This window comes from Pocillopora damicornis, chromosome 7 (genome assembly GCF_964200805.1).
Source record: "Pocillopora damicornis chromosome 7, jaPocDami1.2, whole genome shotgun sequence".
NCBI classification, from domain to species: domain Eukaryota; kingdom Metazoa; phylum Cnidaria; class Anthozoa; order Scleractinia; family Pocilloporidae; genus Pocillopora; species Pocillopora damicornis.
Window position 1 is genome coordinate 20,097,852 of NC_142676.1, and position 18,477 is coordinate 20,116,328.

Below are 18,477 nucleotides of genomic sequence, written 5' to 3' on the forward strand. Positions count from 1 at the left end.
TCTACTCAACCGGTAGGTAGCCATCTTGGATTTAGTTTCGGGAATAGTGCACATGTGTTACCTTGTAGTCATGTAGAGCCATAGCGACTGTTTTAAGAGGTGTTTTCATCTTCTTTGGAATCTTTCCGTATTCAAGATGCCCCCAACAATCCAGGATGGACAAAAGAACAGAGATCAGGACAGAAGGTTAGACCAGCTGAGAGAAAAGTGACAGCGACGTAAAGTTTGTTGTAATGCTAGCGCTGTTGCTTGTTGTTTGTTTCTTTATGCAAAATAATATTCTGCGTTAACTTCTCTCAGGTTAACAGTAGTAAATACAACTGTTGGTAAGGTAGTTCTGAACTGATGTGTCAGACTAACCCGCCAGTCAGCAGGTTTCGTGGTTACTTTCAGTATGAAGTGATGTAAGGATCGACAAAGGATGTTATTCTGTCTCACTTTGAAATTTGCTCAAGAAAATGGTGTAACCCTGTATGTTACGTCTTTTGCAGGCAAAGTTCATTGCGTCAAACAGTAAGGTAAGTTTTTTACTAGATTGTTAACTATTCTTCACTTAATTAGTTCATCTAAAATTGAAAAAAAATTTACCTTATTCCTTCAATTTTTCTGTCAAATTATCAACAATTGTTTTTCTCTGCGTGTTCTTATTTGCAGCAAGGCTGATTTTGTTTCCCGGGTTAAATATAACAACAATCTACCAGATATTCCTTTTGATGCCAAGTTCATTGCTTATCCTTTTGAATCAAACAGGTAATTTAGAATTAGTTATACATTTTACAAGAGCAAAATAGTAATTAAAAGAGAAAATTCAGTTTCATGTGCATACACAAGTTACATATTAACCCTTTAACTCCCATGAGTGACCAAGACAGAATTTCTCCTTACAATATCAATGCAATATCAACTAGATAAGTGATGAGAATAAAGAAAAATATCAATTTGGGGATAATTAGTTGATCCAATACTAAATTCTCCACACTGACATTATAAGAAATGTATGGTTGCCAGTAAGGAGAATTAGAAATTCAATCTGGGAGTTAAAGGGTTTAGTGAAAAATAAAAAGTGCCAATAAAGCTGATTTTAGTATAGTATGTTAGTGTAAAAGGAAAGGTTAGCTTATACATGTAACCCTATGCTATTCCAAACCAAAGCAGTAGTTCTCAATTGTTTGACATTTATTATTTTTTTATCCAATTACTGTAAGCATGATGCATTGATCAATTTGAAGCTTTGACCTTCCTCCCCCCACCCCCACCCCCCCCCCCCACTTCAAGTAACCACTTGGGCTTTTAAACTTTTGAAGATTTGTTTGTTTAAATTCCCACCCCAGGGGCCAAAATTGTGTTCAGATACCTTACACATGTTTTTTCTGAATGTGACGTCAGCAACCATGACTTTCTGCACATTGAACTTTTCTTCTGAACATTTCCTTGTGAAAGTGAACTATGTACTGTAAAATACTTCAATATTAGAGATGTAATGCCCAAGTATTCTGCTGGAAAGACTAAACCCCTTTGGTTCAAATTTGTCACCTCAGCTAGGCAAGGTTACTGGTAAATTCCCTAAGCCTGGGCACTACCAGAACTCTACCATTTATTTTTACATTTCTCAACCACGAGGTCGCGTAAATCCCATGACCTAAACATCATTAATGTAATGGCATGCAATGAGTACAAACAAGATAAAACATATTAAAAAAAACTAAACTAAATGTCAGTGTTAAGGCATGACAGTTTTATTTTGCAAGGTTAGTCTTAATGTGTAATATTAATTTTACACTTAATTAAACAGTGTACTTGGATTTATTGCCAGGTTTGTGGACTATAAACCAACAACATTGGAAAAAAACTACAAGCATGAAATGTTGACGGAGGTGGACCTGGGGGTCAATATTGATCTTATCAACCCAGACACCTATGCTATAGATCATAATGGTAAATTTTCAACAATTTTTATTTTCTGTTTAAAATAAATACATCCATTGCTAGAGAAAGATTATGTTATTCTGTATCATGTTTTAATGACTGTGAATATATGAAAATCAGATATATGAACTGCAGTTTGAGAAATGAAATTAAACGCAATCTTTGCCATCATGAACACTTCTTAAGCAGTAATAAAAATAAGACCCAAAAAGATTCAGACCTGTATGGGATTCAAACCCATGACCTCTGCAATACCAGCGCAGTGCTCCACCAGCTAAGCTAACAATCCAACTGGGTGTTGGTCACCGTGTTTATTTTTGCAAAGATCGCTTTCAATATCATATCATGTTTTACTCCACAGGTGTATTACCCTTAAAAAGTGACTAGAAAAATAAATTTGTATTATTTATCATACTTAAACTTAAACTCCCAAGATCTGATTGTAAATTCTCCTTTCCAGCAGCTACACATTTCCTTGTAATAAGCTATGGGAATTTGGTGTTAGATCAAGAAAAACAATTTCTAACTGATAAGTTTGAGTATTCTTTTTACCTGTTTGCTGGATATTGTATGGATAATGTAGGGAGAAGTTACATTTGAATCGCTTCAGGGAGTTAGAGGGTTAATGATGTTATGATTTTAATTTTGATTGAATTGCAGTTTCTCTTGATCCTGATGATGAGAAGTTATTAGAAGAAGAACCAGTGAACTTGCCAGATAAAAAACGGTATTTATGTCCTGATTTCTGTCGGTATAGCTCATTTTATTCACCATTTTTATCTTCCATTACTGGTTGTGGTTCAATACATAGGATGCTGGATCATTTGAGGATTTGTTAGGGTTTGAACTGTATCTGGGTCATCTGTGTTGTCTCCATTGTAAAAAGTAAAATAGTCTGCATAATAGATGTATTTGTGTAGTCCTCATGTACTCTTCCCAGATGAGATCCCAGTCTATTCCAGGGTATCTCTTAGTATTTACATGCAGTTCCGGGGGTTTCCATAACTTTTTCCATAAGCTGCTGCCAACAGTGTAATAGGCACACTGTTACTGGAAAAGGGCTGTAAGGGGATACCCAAACAGAAGAGCCTGCTCTCAGGGTAAACAGATGACAGGAAGAGGTCTTATCGTTGGCAGTAGACTACTGGTAACTGGCTTTTATTAAAACCACTACCACTTAGTTCATTACACTCATGGTTGAAGACAGGCACTGGGAGACTAAAAGTTTCTTGCCCAAGAACACAATACAGTGGCCCCATCCAGAAGTATCTGAAGGTTTTGCCCCATTGCTTGGGTGCTACCCCCTCCCCCACCCTTTACAAGTCCATCCCTACCTCAGTGAGTCACCCCCCCCCCCCCCTCTAAAGAATCAAGCTCATCAGTGCATTTACGAGTTGGCCACTAAATCTTTCAACAGTTTTCCTTGCAACAGATTATATTCCTTTTGCATTGAAATACTAACTGAAGCAAAACCTCCTTCAGCCTTTCACTCCAAAGATCAAAATACCAATTTTCTTCACTGTACTCCATACTAACAATCCAACAACATCCTAAAATTTATTTCCTTTCTTCTCCCTGCATTAACTTGAAAATGTAACAACATTGTAGGGAGAAATTTACTTTTTGGTCACTCATGGAAGTGAAAGGGTTAAGTCCACCCAGAGAATCCTATCAAGAAAATAATTGCTAAGACATTTGACAAGTACATCAAAAAATTTTGTGATTTTTAATGAAACTGATACTTAGTTTGCAAACTCATACCATCTTTGTGTTTCAAGGTAATTTGATATTATCAACTGAGTTAATAACATAAATCCACCACCATAAATAGTCACAAGGCTAACATTTTGAGTGTTAGCCCATTGTCAAAGCAAATGGTGAAGGGCTAACACATGAAACTTCAGCTTTGTAACTCTTTATGATGGCCAATTTACGTTATCAACTCAGTTGACAAAAACCAGATTACCATGTTATACTCTCCCACTGAAGCAGCACCACAGTGTTTTTAGAAAGTTACTCCTTTATCCATCTTTCTGTTGTTTACAGGACAGCCCATCATAACAAGAATGTGTCCTGGCTGAGAAGAACAGAATACATTTCAACTGAATACAACAGAAGCCGCACCAGTAATGAAATGGTGGAGACAAAGTGAGTCATATTCTTGTGGTATGTGTGACATTTGTCTATATTTTTTAAATTTATGTATTAAGTTTTTTCTCCTATTTCCAGGGTTGGATTTAATGTGAAAAAGAAATTCCAAGGCACAGATATTTACAAGGTGACTTATAATTCACTACATTTAAACTTATCTTTTATGAGTTAGTTTTCAAGGAACAAAGAAGCAGCAGTAAGGCTCAAGTTTTTTCCTCTTTATTTTTCTTGTAGGACCGTGAAAGTCAGATTTCTGCCATTGAAAGCACATTTGATGCTGCTCAGAGACCAGTAAGTGACCGTGAACATCTAAAGACATATGAACAAAGGCCCCCATTTGGAATGGAAACATACTTAGTTATTGATAGTGGAATTATCTATTCTGAGAAACAAACACTTTTTTTAACATGTGGGTTATTATGCAGGTAAACTGACGAAAAATTCACCCTATTAGTTAAGCATTTGGCAGCTTTTTCCAGGGCATATTCAACCACTTGATGCATTACTGTAAAACCAGTTTTGCATTGACAAAAAAACTTCATGGATTTATAGAGTTTGATATTTACACTTGATAATCATAAAAAGTAGCGTGAACTCGAAAAATCATTTTACTGTTTTTTAGGTTCATCCTGTTTAGAAAAAATGAAATGATATCTAAAGCCACTGTCGCCTGCTTTTCAAACTTTGTCTGTATTGTTTCAGATTCTACGCCATCCAACAAAACCTGGTGTCACACCTTTGGAAGTTCTTCCAGTATTTCCAGATTTCCAGGTAAATAAATAAATAAATAAATAAATAAATATGTGATTGTTCCTCTGTGAGTTTTTATACTTAATATGTTGTTTACTTACTTGCCATGCATTAATTTACAAGAGATCAGTAGATCAAACATTTGACTTTAAGAGGTGCAACAGAACTGAAAACCATTATGTCCCACACAATTTGGTCACAAAGAGTTAACATTTGATATCTCCTTGATAGTGATTACAACTGTAAATATGCAATCACAGGAATGAAGAGTGACTTCACCTGCTTTGCAAAGTGTTTAAGGGCTGGTCATTTAAACAGAGTTTAGCTGTTATTTAACAAAATGGTGTTCTAACCCATCTTCAGTTTAGCCAAACCTTTTATCTGAACATTTATTTTTGTGAAGTGTGTCAAGAGGGCTGAAAGAGAATATTGGAAGGACATTTATTTAATCAAATCAACCCGCTTTGAGAGAATCCCTGAGGTCCACTGCTTGCATAAAATGGCAGTTTTGGTTAGATCTCATGTAAATAACCAGCCCTATATGTTTAACTTAAAAAAACTTATTAGACTAACATGGTTCCTGTCTAATTGGAAGGGAACTTTTGAACCCAGCCTACTTTACTTGACTCAACTGAAGGCTCAATTTTTTTTTTCCCACCACAAACTGCATCATATGAGTCATTATTAATCAACTAAAATGTTTTCAATTTTTATTTCTAGATGTGGGCTCAGCCCTGTGCTCATGTTATATTTGATACTGACCCTACCCCAAGAGGTAGAGGAGGTCCAGCAGAGGATGAAGAAATGTCGCAGGCAATGATCAGGTGAAGGTTATTTAGTTCATTTGAGATCCTCCATCATGACAAGTTTGCAGTCATTGCTGTGCTATAGAAACCAGCTCATCCCTGTACCATACCTGATTCTAAATGCCTTTGTTTTCTCAACAATTTTCACTGAGCCACATTTTAAGTTTAACTGACTTTTTTTTTGTCTTCCTGTAGAGGTATGGTGGATGCCAGTGGAGATCAATTTGTTGCATATTTCCTTCCCTCAAAGGAGACAATTAGGAAACGAAAAAGAGACCAAGAAGGTGAAACAGAATATATGGAGGAGGAAGAGTGAGTACTTTTACATTAAGTATCCATTTCCTGTATATTATACAGCTTTAACCCTTTTAACTCCCAATATGTGATTGTTAATTCTCCCCTTTGGCTGCTGCACACATCCTTAGTTACAAGTAAGTGGTTTCAGATTAAGAAACAGTTTCTACCTGATACATTTTTAAGTGCATTAAACATACAGGTGTTGAGAACTTTTTAACCCCTTGAGTTTCCATTTCCAAATCAGATTAAAACCATGGAGATCCCTTTTTTTCTGTACATCAGATCCTGCATGGGAATACTTATTTTATTTTGTTTTTCACAGATATGAGTACAAAATGGCTCGTGAATACAATTGGAATGTAAAGAACAAGGCCACCAAGGGTTATGAGGTAAAGAGGAAAGGGTTTGAGTCACTTTTGAGATGTTTAATTGACATAATTGTTCTCCTGTTTTATGTTCTTCTTTCTGTAGCAGTTTCAGTGAGAATAACTTTATTTGCTCTTATCATTTCTAGGAAAACTACTTCTTTGTGTTCCGAGAAGGAGAAGGAGTTTTCTATGATGAACTGGTAACAAGGTAAGGTCTACATTCTGATTTACCAACCTAACATCAGTTGCATACTCTTCGTACTGTTCCCTATACACTCCCTTAGGTGCTGAAGAGGAGAATTTGTTTCATAATCCAGAGCTTCTCAAGTTGGTGACCATTTCCTTTATTCTCATGACCTTAATGTGTGATTTGGAAGTGATGTTGTAAGGAGAAATTGGATGTTAATCACCCTTTGGGGTCAAGGGCTCTTTGATATTGGATATGAATTTTTTACTTTTCAGTACACAGTGATTCATTGATTAAATTTCATTGCAGAGTTCACCTGAGCAAGAGACGTGTTCGTGGTGGTGCTGGTGGGGTGCAATCAGCTGTCTCTCAGCTGGTGGTGAAACACAGGGAATTGAATGAAAATGAAAAGAAGGCACAGGTGAGCAAGGAGCCATCAAAAAGAGCTCAGCCACAACCACCAGCTAGTCTGCCATCATATCCCTGCTACTTTTCCCTAATTTTGCCATAATTGGTGATAAAAATAACATTCAATCATTGATCAGAAGTCCTTTAATTTGAAGAAATTAGTACAGCAGCTATTTTCCAGTTTTTAGTGAAATTGAATGCATAATTTCCAGTAACAGGTGAACCTGTGTGATTTGATTCTGAATTCAGAATTAGTTTAAGGGTTTGTCCTAATTGAGCAGCATGGCTGGGACATCTTGACAGAATAGTTCACAGTCCAGCTTGTAATCTGACAAAACTACAGTGCATCCACGGTAACCTTACTGGTTGCAATTTCTTATTTGCCATCTACTTTCAGACTTATTGTCAGCCCTGGGGGGGGAGTAGTTCCATAATTGTTATGTTGAAAATATATTTGAAGTCACTGATTGTGGGGAAAAGGTCAATGGTGGGCTTACGTGTTTCATAAGTTTATGTTGTGAGGAGAGAGAATATCTTTTCATCTGACTCACAATGTAAGAATTGAATAATCAATTGTATATGTATATTGATCAGGAAAATTTGACTGCTATCCTACTAGTCTTCATCAGGCACCAAGGTCAAAAGTTTACATGTTGCTATTTATAGCACCTTGGTTTGTGTTATTACTTATGATAATGGTTTTGGTTCTTCAGGAAATGCGTATGAATCAGCTGGACACAGCTGTGGCAGAAGAGGAAGAGGAAGAAGAAGAAGAGGGTTATGAGGATGATGAAGGTGAAGAAGCTGCTGAAATTGAAGAAGAGGATGGAAACCTAGAAAATGATAATGATGATGAGGATGAAGATTTAAAAGAGGATGATAATGAAGCAGAACAAGAGAGCAATGATGAAAAAGATGAGAAAGACAGCAGTGAAGAAGATGGGTCAAGTCCAGAAGAGTCCAACAGTGAAGAGGATGAAGATGATGTTGAGTGATGAAGTTCAACACTTCTTTTGAAACATGTCTCGTAAAAACTGCAGAAATTTTGATGAACTGGTAACCATACACTTGTAGTTTTCCTAACTTATTTCTTAGTGCCAGTATCTGGTCAGAAAAGGGTAGCAGTGCAATGCATTCTGAACAACTAGCATTCAATGTAAGTGTTGCTGCTTCTGATAACTGACTCTTTCCATCCGGGCAAAGGCATTTTCTCTATTTAGCTGTAGTTGCGAATGATGCCAAACAGACACATAGCAAATAGATTTCATGTTGCCGCACAGGGAGTGTATCCCTGATATTCTTACCAAAATTTGACGTCTTCTGTAATTTATTTCTGTACAGATCCAAGGCAACATGAAATCTATCTTTTTATATCATAAAAAAAGCAAAATGTTGTTAATGAAGATGTCATCTATGCATCAGTCCTCCAATAGATCACAAGTAAACACCAATCAGAATGTGTGTGCAATTCAGCCTTGACCCTTTAACTTCCAGAAGTGATTAACATGTAACTTCTCCCTATAATATCCATATATTATCCAGCAAACAGGTAATGAGAATACTCAAACTTATTAGGTTAAAGTTGTTATCTTGATCTAACACCAAATTCTCCCAGCTACTTTACAAAGAAAATGTTTAGCAGCTAGAGGGGAGAATTAGCAATCAGATCATAGGAGTTAAACAGTTAAAGATTGTTTGCTTATTGGTTTACTATGGATATTTCTCACTAGAGTCTTCTTAAACTTTTCTAAGTTGGTTTATTTTTAATATCAAACAGATATTTACATAACAGTGATTACTTTTAATTTCATTTTGGCTCCTAGAGCTTCTTTCAAGCATAACAAGTCACAAGCACAGCCCAAATAAATTGGAGAGTTATTGTAATTTGCAGTTTCATGGTTTACTCAGTATTGTACATTCATAACAAAAACTCAACAATCATACAAAAAAACCTGTCCTTCTGTATGTATCCTTGACAGTTATAAATAAACAGGACCTTTTCATGTATTCTTTGTTCTCTCTAACTTTGTTTGCAGGGCAATTAGTCTCTCTGTTGTTTACAAACTCAATAACCAAGTTGTTTGAATACCATCTGTTCACTGGCATGGCTTAAAATCATTGTGCTTAAAAAAACTGTCTAGACCAGCATATTTCTTTTAAGTGGTATCAATGAAACAGCTAAGTATTGGATGAACTTTCTGACTGTTACACTAAGCAGTATTCATTCTCACTCTGTTTGTAAACATCACTGTTCTGTAGAAGTTTGTCAAGTGATTCCTCAACCTGTTTCATTGTTACATGTTGAAACTTGTTTGAGGAATGAAGGACATCTATAATGGCCCATTTAGAGATTGAGAAACCTGATGGTCCTAAAAGACAAAGTAGCAAACTTCATTTCAATGGGTATCATGGTCATAACTGTTGCTGTGACTTCTTAAGTGGTAAGTACTCCAGCCAAAACTGCTGACTGACCAACTGACTGAATCACTGGGGGACTAACTGAATGACTCACTGACTGACTGATTAACTGACACTCAGGTCATAAACTGGCTAGCTAAATGATGAAATTACTGGGTCAGAAGCAGTTGTTGATTGAATGATGTAGTGACCCACTAACCATCAGGCCAGCTAGGCAGGTATTATGAATAAGAAGGGATTGGTTAAATTCTCTATCTTGTAGTTTACCTGCAATTTTGCTCATTGCCTTTAAAATTGCTGATCCAAGATTGTGTTCATGACTTATAACCTACAAAAAATAATTATGAACACGAGGTACAATAAGAATGAAGACCAAAAACTACAAAGTCATTGAAAACTCTGGCAGCCAGAATATTCTTTGATTTTCAAGCTCCCTTATATACAACAGAGGTGCATATCAAGTATGGACAGGTAACAGCCAGAATATTCTCTGATTTTCAAGCTCCCTTGTATACTACATAGGTGCATATCAAGTATGGACAGGTAACAGCCAGAATATGATCTGATTTTCAAGCTCCCTTGTATACAATGGAGGGGCATATCAAGTATGGACAGGTAACAGCCAGAATATTCTCTAATTTTCAAGCTCCCTTGTGTACAATGGAGGTGCATATCAAGTATGAACAGGTAACAGAAAGAGTTTTATACCTGGTAAAGATCTCTTCTTGAGTCTTTAAGATACACCAAGCCATCTTTCTCAAGATCTTTGATTATATGTCTAATAACTTTCTTTGCTTCATGAGAGTCATTCCATATTTTGGCTTCCTCCTGAAAGAGAATGAAAAGAGAGAAAAAATATTTCAGCTAAGAAAAGATTGTGAGACATTCACTATTGTGTCAGAAAGTGGAGTTCAGAAATCCATTATTAACTGGAATTTGGGGTCCCACAGTTTAACGTAGCAGGCAGCTTTTGTACCTTAAGCAAAGTAAAAGTGGGACTCTCAAAATGTTTTGAAGCGTCAGACTCTGCAAAAGTAGGGGATTGGGAAACGTTCACTAAGGGCTAAAAGGTGATTATTTTGACCAGTGTAACTGTTGACATGTGATCAAGTAGGACTTGAGTTTTATACTTAGTTTTATTTACCAGGACTCTAGCAATCACCAGCTTGTTTTAAAACCCCTGTTTAGGTTAAATTATTATTTTTTGAATTTAAAACCTTGGCCATTAATTTGAACACTGTGTACAAATCAAATACAGTTAGCTCTCTTGAAAAGCCATCCTCAGAAATTGGAAAAAGTGGCCATCAGTATAACTGTCAGCTCTCAAGAATTATTCCTACAAGAGGACACTAAAGAAAAAATAGGGCGGATTTCCACTTATGGAGTCACATGTCAGTCTCTCTTTAACTCTATGAACCCTAACATCAGTATACAAATTCTCCATACTGTTTTCTATTCATTTCCCTAGGTGATGCCAAGGAGTATTTTTACAACAATCAAGAGCTTCTTAATGGGTGATCATTTCCTTTATTCTCATGACCTTAATGTTTGAGCTAGGCGTTGTATTGTAAGGAGAAATTAGATGTTAGTCACTCTTAGGGGTTAAAGGATTAATATCAAAAGAACAGACAGCTTGCTTTCCTGCAGACAAATGGAGATTTGACAAAACCAATCTTTGTTGTTCTGTTGTTCTAAAAAGGTCAGATTTTTGTTGATTGAGTGTCCTTTAGCAAAGAGTTCACTGTACTCAATAAACCAAGGAAAGTTTCTTAATGAAGAAGTTCAAAGCATACAAGCCATTATGAGCCAATGAGAGTGCAAATAAAAGAGGCATTGTGATAAAAATGCTAAGTACACCATGTTCCCATTTGATTGGTTGATAGAATGGTACAAGTTTTCTCAACCAATTACAAGGAAAAACTAAACTAAACTAAACTTAAGTGAAACCAATGCTATCTAAAATAATTAAGGATCATGTAATTGTTGCCTAACATCAGTAGGTATATTCTCCATACTGTTCTCTATACATTTCCCAAGATGCTGACAAGGAAAATTTGTTTAATGGTCCAGATCTACTTTAGTTGGTGATCATTTCTTTTTATAAGTCTTAATACTCATAATCTTAGATCAGTGGAGATACTGTAAGGAGAAATTAGATGCTAATCACCCTTCGGGGTAAAAGGGTTAAACTTACCTCACTGGTACATTTTTGCTTTGCTGCCTCCCTTGCCAGTTGTTGTATATCAGGTTCAAAGCATAAAGTCTGAAACTGGAATGTTACAATCTTATTTTCCTTAATGTGTGTCAAAATAGCTTTTTTCAGTTCTGTTTCCTTTGATACAGAGTTATTTTCTGTTTGGAAATCTTTGAGTGAAGGAGTGAATGGTTCTTTGTAAACTGTGTTGCCAAGATTGACTGCTTCTAGCCAGAAGAGGACTTCAGCATTGGGGTCTTTCTCTGGATCTGATCACAGTTAAGTGTTGTCATTTATATATTAACTGTTCCAAAATGGCTTCCACATGTGCAAACTTGGTTTTGTCACAAAAGTGAAGACTAGAGATTGAAATATGCAAATCATGGGGTACCAAACTAACAGATTTTCCTGTCACCATTTATCTGGTAAGTAAATTGTTCTTTGATTTCTCTCCCACAATAGCATCTGATCTATTCCAGGACTAGTGGCAAACATTACCAGGTTGTTGCTATTAACTGCATGAAGCTTTTTGACTAGACAGTTATTCAAGAACCTTATTTAATGTAATGACCCTTGATAAGATTTATTTGGAAAAATATTTTCAGGTTCTTCAATAGTTTAAAAGAGCTTACAAACCCAGGAAAAAATTGAATGTAACTTGAACATAATACCCATCCACTTGATATGGTGGGAGAGGAAAAGTACATATTTATCTCATGAATCAGGGGATATCAATAACTTCTATGATAATGCTCCAGGGTGGAGTTGTAATACTCCTGATCACTTTATGCTACTTGGAAACCAAGATAAGCCCTGTCTGCGTGGGCCAATAGGCTGGAGTACAGTCTTTACTGTTACCTTATTTGACCATCAGCAGCAGCCAATAATTAGTCCTTGAAACTCCTTGAATGTATGTTGTCTTACTGCACCTAATTTAATTGTCTCTCATACCACATGTATGATGCAAAACAACAGTATAGTTTAATAGATAAAATGTTTGGATACAGATCAGATCAATAGTGAGTTGCCTCTGCTCTCTGAAAACAGAAATCTTTCCTTGCACTGTCACCAGCTGACCAAGGTCGTAGGATTCTTGCCCTGTGCTCAGGTCTTGAGAATGCCACTTACAACAGGAAATTGTGCCACTCCCATCATCAACTACATAGTTTGTCATGAAAAATGAATAAAAGGTTATTGTCAACAACCTCATTTTGCTATGATGAATGATGGGGAAGGAATCATGATTCCAGAAAGGACCGAGAGAAAGGAGCAAGTCTTTATTCCAAAACAGAGAGGTGGAATAATCAATGACATGTTCCTTTGCCATTTCATCAAAAATGTGTTTGAACCTAGTGTTTAACTATTCAAAAATCATATAGTTATGAGCTATCCAGGGCAAATCCTGTGCTCTGATTTACTACCCATGTGGACAAGATATTATTTTCCTCTTAACAAGTTCCTACTGATATCTAACAAAGAAAGTTATTATGCTTCAAAGTGTTTCCATTTCTTCTTTAACCACATTTTTGTAATGAAGGGGTTGCCAAAAATGTCTTATAGACAATCAAAACATTGAGGATATTACATGGCCACACGGGGATATTAATTTAATCTTCTTGTGCTGAAAGTATCTCTCATGAGTGAGCAAAACTCACTCATGAGATACTTTCAGCATGAGAAGATAAAATTCGTATATTCAAGCAACCATGTAATGTTCTGTTTATTTTATAGATACTGATGAAATTTCTACATAAAAGACAACTTTTTTAAAATTCATTTTCAAAACAGCAAAATAGTGCAATTAAAGTGGTCACCTATTGAAAAATGCCTTTCACAAAAGTGCTACGAAACTCAGATATAAAGTTATAAAGGAGAAATAAAGATGATAATACTTATATTTTCTGTTCCAAAAAGTCAAAATTTTAATGAAGCTCTCTTGTAATTGGCTAATCATGTTAGTAACCATGGTGACACCAATACCCTCACATGTGAAAGATAAAAATAGTATCTTCACTGCACGCAATGAAGATATGATTTTTTAGTAAAAGGAAAAATCCTGGTATTTCATCAGTATCTATATAATAAAAAGAAATTATAATTATATTACCATTTTTCTATTTCTAGTTTACAACTCTTTTTTTGAATAGTTGTACTACATCAAATATTACATCTCTTTTGACCCCAGGAGTGGACAAAAGAGGGTATGCTGATTTTGTGTCATAAAACCAAACCCAAAGTAATCAGAACTGTAAGTCAAAGGAAAAGAAAATACCACAAAAGACTAAAAAAGAACATAATAAAAGGTTAAAAAAAGTAAGCTGCTTAGAACTTGGGAAAAAATGAGTGACCAGGTTGTGATTGGCTTACTTTTGAATCTGATTGGTTAAGAGGATGGTGTGAATTTTGACCAATCACAGGGCAAAATGAAGGGAAAAAATTTAATTTGGAATACCTTTTGATACTCACTTGAAATTTTTTATCAATGCATTCAAAAAAAATGTTCAGTGTAATTTTTAGTTTGATAACCATCAAAATTGACCTACCTCCATAGGTTGTTAGCTTTTCCCTTGAATCTATGCTAACTATGTATCCACTGACTTCTACCCTTACCACTGGATAATTGTTTGGATACCTGTACATACCTGAATAAAACAATATTGCTTTTACTGATACAGGAATGAAACACATACTTGAGGTTTCCTTTTTTTTAAACAAAAAAAGGTAAAATACAAAGTTCAAACAAGAACTTCTGTTAAGCATAATTTGTTTCAGTTAAGTAAATTTAATGCTCAGCATTGCAGTGAATAGAATTAAAATAGCACATTTGTTCTTCCAGCCTAGCTCTGCCAGGAGTTCAAACTGTGGAACAACCTTGACTCAGATGCTGAACATAACACATGAGCGACATCAGGAAAACTTACTCATCCTAAAACTGTATTACTAACATCTGAGGAATGGTTCCATGGGGGTGGGGGTGGGTGGATACTCCCATGACATATTTTGATCTCTTCTTTTTCTCTACTATTCAAATTTTTTACTTTAGCTGAAGGGACAAATCATGGTTCTTCTGAAAATCATACATAATTCACAACCATAATAAGCTTACACCAATTTTCTGACCAACATTGCTTTGAAAATTCAAAACCATACTCTTTGAACCAGCACAAACTCACATAGCTGACAGAGGAGTGGTACACTTGACATGATCCCTCATAAGGGGAGGTCCTCCCACTCAAAGGTTTGGTACTATGCTGCACCAGTCATGTAATTTAGCTTACTAACAAGTCAATTTTATTATGAGTCTTTCATGTCAAATAATTGGAAACACACACTGGTTCATTTCTTGGAAAAATTATACCGTAGTGTGAGCGCTATATAATGCATCATGGTCAGCACTATCGCTTCAATCTTCTCAACATACCCGAACCAGTCCCCCTCGGAACGCGTTACTTCAAGATGGCGGGGTTACACGAGATTGTTGATTAATGAATTGGAAACGTAAATGGGAGACTTCAAACCCATTGTCGAGAAAGCCCGATTCAACCAGTGTTTAGGAATTATTTTCGTTATCTTATGGAGTGGGAATTCGAAGTAAATGATTTGATTTGGTTTAGCGAATCAAGTGAAAATCCCTTCCGGTTTTTGGTAAAGTTTTCCGAAGGATTAGACGATCCATACAGGAGGAGAAAGCATGCCATTTCATACGTTGACGCCAATAAAGCTCTCGAGAAGTATATTACAGACTTTGGATTTAGCAGTCGAGAGGAAATTGAGGCTATTAGTGAAGAACAAAGCCGAAGTGTTTTAGTAAAAACGGAAAATCTGCACGGGGCTGCAAGTAGAGCACTGAAAGTTACAGACTTTGTTTCTGGTCTTGATCTCGGAGAACTACAAGAAAGACTTGTAGAGACATTTCTTGTTTGTTTGGATCAAAACTGGAATTACGTCATAAGCCAGTTTCAATACATAGCAACATTCGAAGCTTTACTTAAAGTAGTTTTGCGGGATAGCCCTAGCATGTCTTGGTTGAAATGGCAGTTTGACTTGACTGGCAGCTCGGTTGAAATAGCACAAGTCCCGGAAGTAAGCTATGAGGATAACATCAGTGTGGTACATGTCAATCCTGAGTATGATATCATGATGAGTGTATCGCATACAGCTTTGGGACTTGAAGATCAAGACCAGTGCATTGCCGAAACGAAATACCCAGGATATTATTTTGTGAAGGTTCCTTCATTCTCAGATGACAGTGAGGAAGATTTGTTAAAGCTAACGACATTTAGAAATTCCAAGTGCTACCTGTCTGCTGCAAAGTTCAGAAGCGAGATTTATCAAATAATTTATGACCTCAAGATGTTTTCGGATGTGGTTGACAATAAAACACCAGGAAATGAAGATTCTGAAATGAAAGTAGCACCTCATGGGCCAGCTGTTCAAATTGATGAGACATTTGAGGATGGAGGTCTGTCATTATCATTTGACTTGGTTCCTGCAATTAAGTTTACCAGCTGGCCAAAATGCTGCCAGGAATGGTTGGAAAGAAAAAGAGCTTGGCCTCCACAGGATCTGGTGCAAGAAATTGTCCAAGGAGGCTTTTATCTTGTGCCAAAGGCATCTCTAGGAGGCAATGAAGAACTTGAGTGGCGCATCTCTTTCTCCACAGCTGAAGGAAAACTGATGAGAGCCAAGGGTCTTGGAAACAGAAACTACTGTTACCGCATGTTCAAAATGGCCATCAAAGAAAATATTACCTCAACTTGTAAGCTTGTTACAACTTATCACTTGAAGACTCTCCTTCTCTGGGCGAGTGAAAGGTACCCACCAGACAGATGGTCAGATGAGAATGTTGCATTATGCTTTCTGGGTTTGGTGGATGATTTGTTACATTCTTTGCTGACTTGCTCATGTCCTCACTATTTCATCCCAGAACTGAACCTGTTTGCAAATTGCAGTACGGACCACTTGCATTCAATTGCAAGCAAAGTGTCTGCCATTCGTAAATTTCCCTTAAGATACCTCCAGAGACCAGGAGAAGATGCAAGAGCAGGTTATGATAACTTCATATCAGCAATGAAAGAATGGGAAGAAATGGACTTTCAACAAATATAAACCTTGCACCCATTTTTCCATATATTTTTAAAAGATGTACAAAATATCCAAATTCCATAGTCTACCCATAACCCTTTAACTCCCAGAAGTGATTAACATAAAACTTCTCCCTACAATATCCATACATTTTTCAGCAAACAGGTAATGAGAATATTCAAACTTGTCAGGTAGAAGCTGCTATCTTGATTTAGCATCAAGTTCTCATAACTAATTTACAAGGAAATGTGTAGCAGCTACAGGGGAGAATTAACATTCAGATCTTGGGAGTTACAGGGTTGAAAATTGCAGAAAATTGACAAAAGGATATTAAACCAGAGACGTCATTTTAATTTAGTATTAGGAGTAAGGGGTGTCCAATTGGGTTTGTGGCTGTACATATAATTAAACAGAATCTAGCAACCAATACCACTAGGTGGGTGCATGTTTTGTTCATCACATGTATGATTACAGACTGAGCTGGAAAACACAATGAAATTTCCAAGAAAAACAAACAGATGGAAAACTTGTTGAAATTATGTTAAACTTTAAACAAAACTGTCGATTAAGTTATCGAATATCTTTTGCAGAGAGATTTTCTAATATACTTAAATGGGAAATGGTCAATTGTTGTCTGGGTTACTGTAATCAATTCATTGATTGATAAATTAATATGAAAGTACTCAGAATAATGCCTAAGGTTAAGAGTGATTGGTTGATTGTCTTTCTGGTGAATCAGGATTTCACTTTTTCTTTATTCATGCCCAAGTGAACAAATTTTTTATTTAATTGATACCTGTAAATGAAGAGCTGATTTAAACCTGATTCATGAGCAATTTTGTTTGGCATGATGAATTTCTGACTACTTTATTCACATGGATTAATAAAAGTTATAAAACAGACCACAAATGGTTCTTGAAAAAATAAGATAAGACATTACATCATCTTATGTTGTTTATTAAGACTGGTCAAGAGTAGGAAAAGTAAACAATTAATTCGTGAATTTGGTTTTTTATTGTAATGTGAAATGTAATCATCTCAAATTTTGTGTGAAAGTTGAAGAATTTTGGATATTATAGTGATGCCTGAAGAGGCCAAATATTTTTACATGAATGTGTTTTACACAGGGGTATGGGAGACCCTCTGAGTAGTACTGCCAGATGGGATGCTAGCTCCCTCGTAGGGTACCATCCAACATTTTGTCTGGTTTTGCTGAATGTTTACCAATTCCCAGTCACATTCCCAAGTAGAGAGATGCACTCGGAGAGTGAAGTGTCCTCTCAAAGAACACAATACAATGTCTCCATCAGGGCTTGAGCTCAAACCCCATTCCCTGGATAATTTGGTTTTATTAACTGAATTGATGATGATGTAAATTGGACACAGTAAAGGGTTTCTAAGGCTTAACTTCTTTGGCCAATTCACATTATCAACCCAATTGATAAAACCACAGTATTTTGTTATACCTCCCTCGGATGCAGCACCGCAGTTTCTTTAGAAAGTTAATACCTATATTCTCTTTCCCTGGGCCAGGTTGTTGAGAGCTGGGTTAAGATAATCAAGGGTTAGTGTGAAATTTGATTTCAGATCTGAAAGCTTTAAAAGAAATTCAGTTTAAGGCCATTTGTGTACAATTTGTTAATTGAATGTTCTAAAATGAAAAGAATTGGGAACATTATCCCCAAACAGCATTTGAACAGAGAAATATAGAAACTTGGATTAAAATTAAACCCTGGGTTAGCCCTAACTGGCTTTCAAACAACTGGGACCAGAGTCTGGCATGCAAAAGGTTAAACCAATATGTCTCTATCCCTCTTGGCAGAAGTTGGGGGTTTGATGAGGAAGATTATTAATGATATACCTGAAAGGGGTAAATCTCATATAATT

The 18,477-nt window shown here is 36.2% G+C and overlaps 3 protein-coding genes across 5 annotated transcripts in view; 2 read left to right on the top strand and 1 right to left on the bottom strand.

Moving 5' to 3' along the window:
• LOC113677480 (RNA polymerase II-associated factor 1 homolog) lies at window positions 1-8,900 on the top strand. Its single transcript, XM_089211142.1, has 15 exons — window positions 1-186; window positions 492-518; window positions 655-750; window positions 1,814-1,935; window positions 2,587-2,653; window positions 3,973-4,074; window positions 4,156-4,204; window positions 4,312-4,368; window positions 4,780-4,848; window positions 5,548-5,651; window positions 5,829-5,945; window positions 6,253-6,319; window positions 6,445-6,506; window positions 6,795-6,906; window positions 7,607-8,900. Exons 1-15 carry the CDS (start codon window positions 137-139, stop codon window positions 7,886-7,888), a joined length of 1,383 nt encoding a protein of 460 aa, XP_089067268.1. The 5' UTR covers window positions 1-136; the 3' UTR covers window positions 7,889-8,900.
• The window catches only part of LOC113677467 (CST complex subunit STN1), an 18,735-nt gene continuing 8,894 nt past the window's right edge, over window positions 8,637-18,477 (bottom strand). For 2 of the 3 annotated variants that reach the window (XM_089211146.1, XM_089211144.1), the window contains exons 2-7: window positions 14,049-14,147; window positions 12,511-12,663; window positions 11,506-11,774; window positions 10,020-10,139; window positions 9,579-9,639; window positions 8,637-9,262 (exon numbers count right to left, since the gene is read on the bottom strand). In XM_089211146.1, coding sequence (XP_089067272.1) covers window positions 9,099-9,262; window positions 9,579-9,639; window positions 10,020-10,139; window positions 11,506-11,774; window positions 12,511-12,663; window positions 14,049-14,145 — 864 coding nt within the window. In that variant the 5' untranslated portion in view covers window positions 14,146-14,147 and the 3' untranslated portion in view covers window positions 8,637-9,098. Of the gene's footprint in view, window positions 9,263-9,578; window positions 9,640-10,019; window positions 10,140-11,505; window positions 11,775-12,510; window positions 12,664-14,048; window positions 14,148-14,678; window positions 14,920-18,477 lie in introns of those variants that run through there. The other variant, XM_089211145.1, reaches the window with a different exon arrangement.
• On the top strand, window positions 14,934-17,697 carry LOC113677465 (cyclic GMP-AMP synthase-like receptor 1). The gene has a single exon (XM_027194278.2). The coding sequence runs from the start codon at window positions 15,079-15,081 to the stop codon at window positions 16,612-16,614; it is 1,536 nt and encodes a 511-aa protein (XP_027050079.2). The 5' UTR covers window positions 14,934-15,078; the 3' UTR covers window positions 16,615-17,697.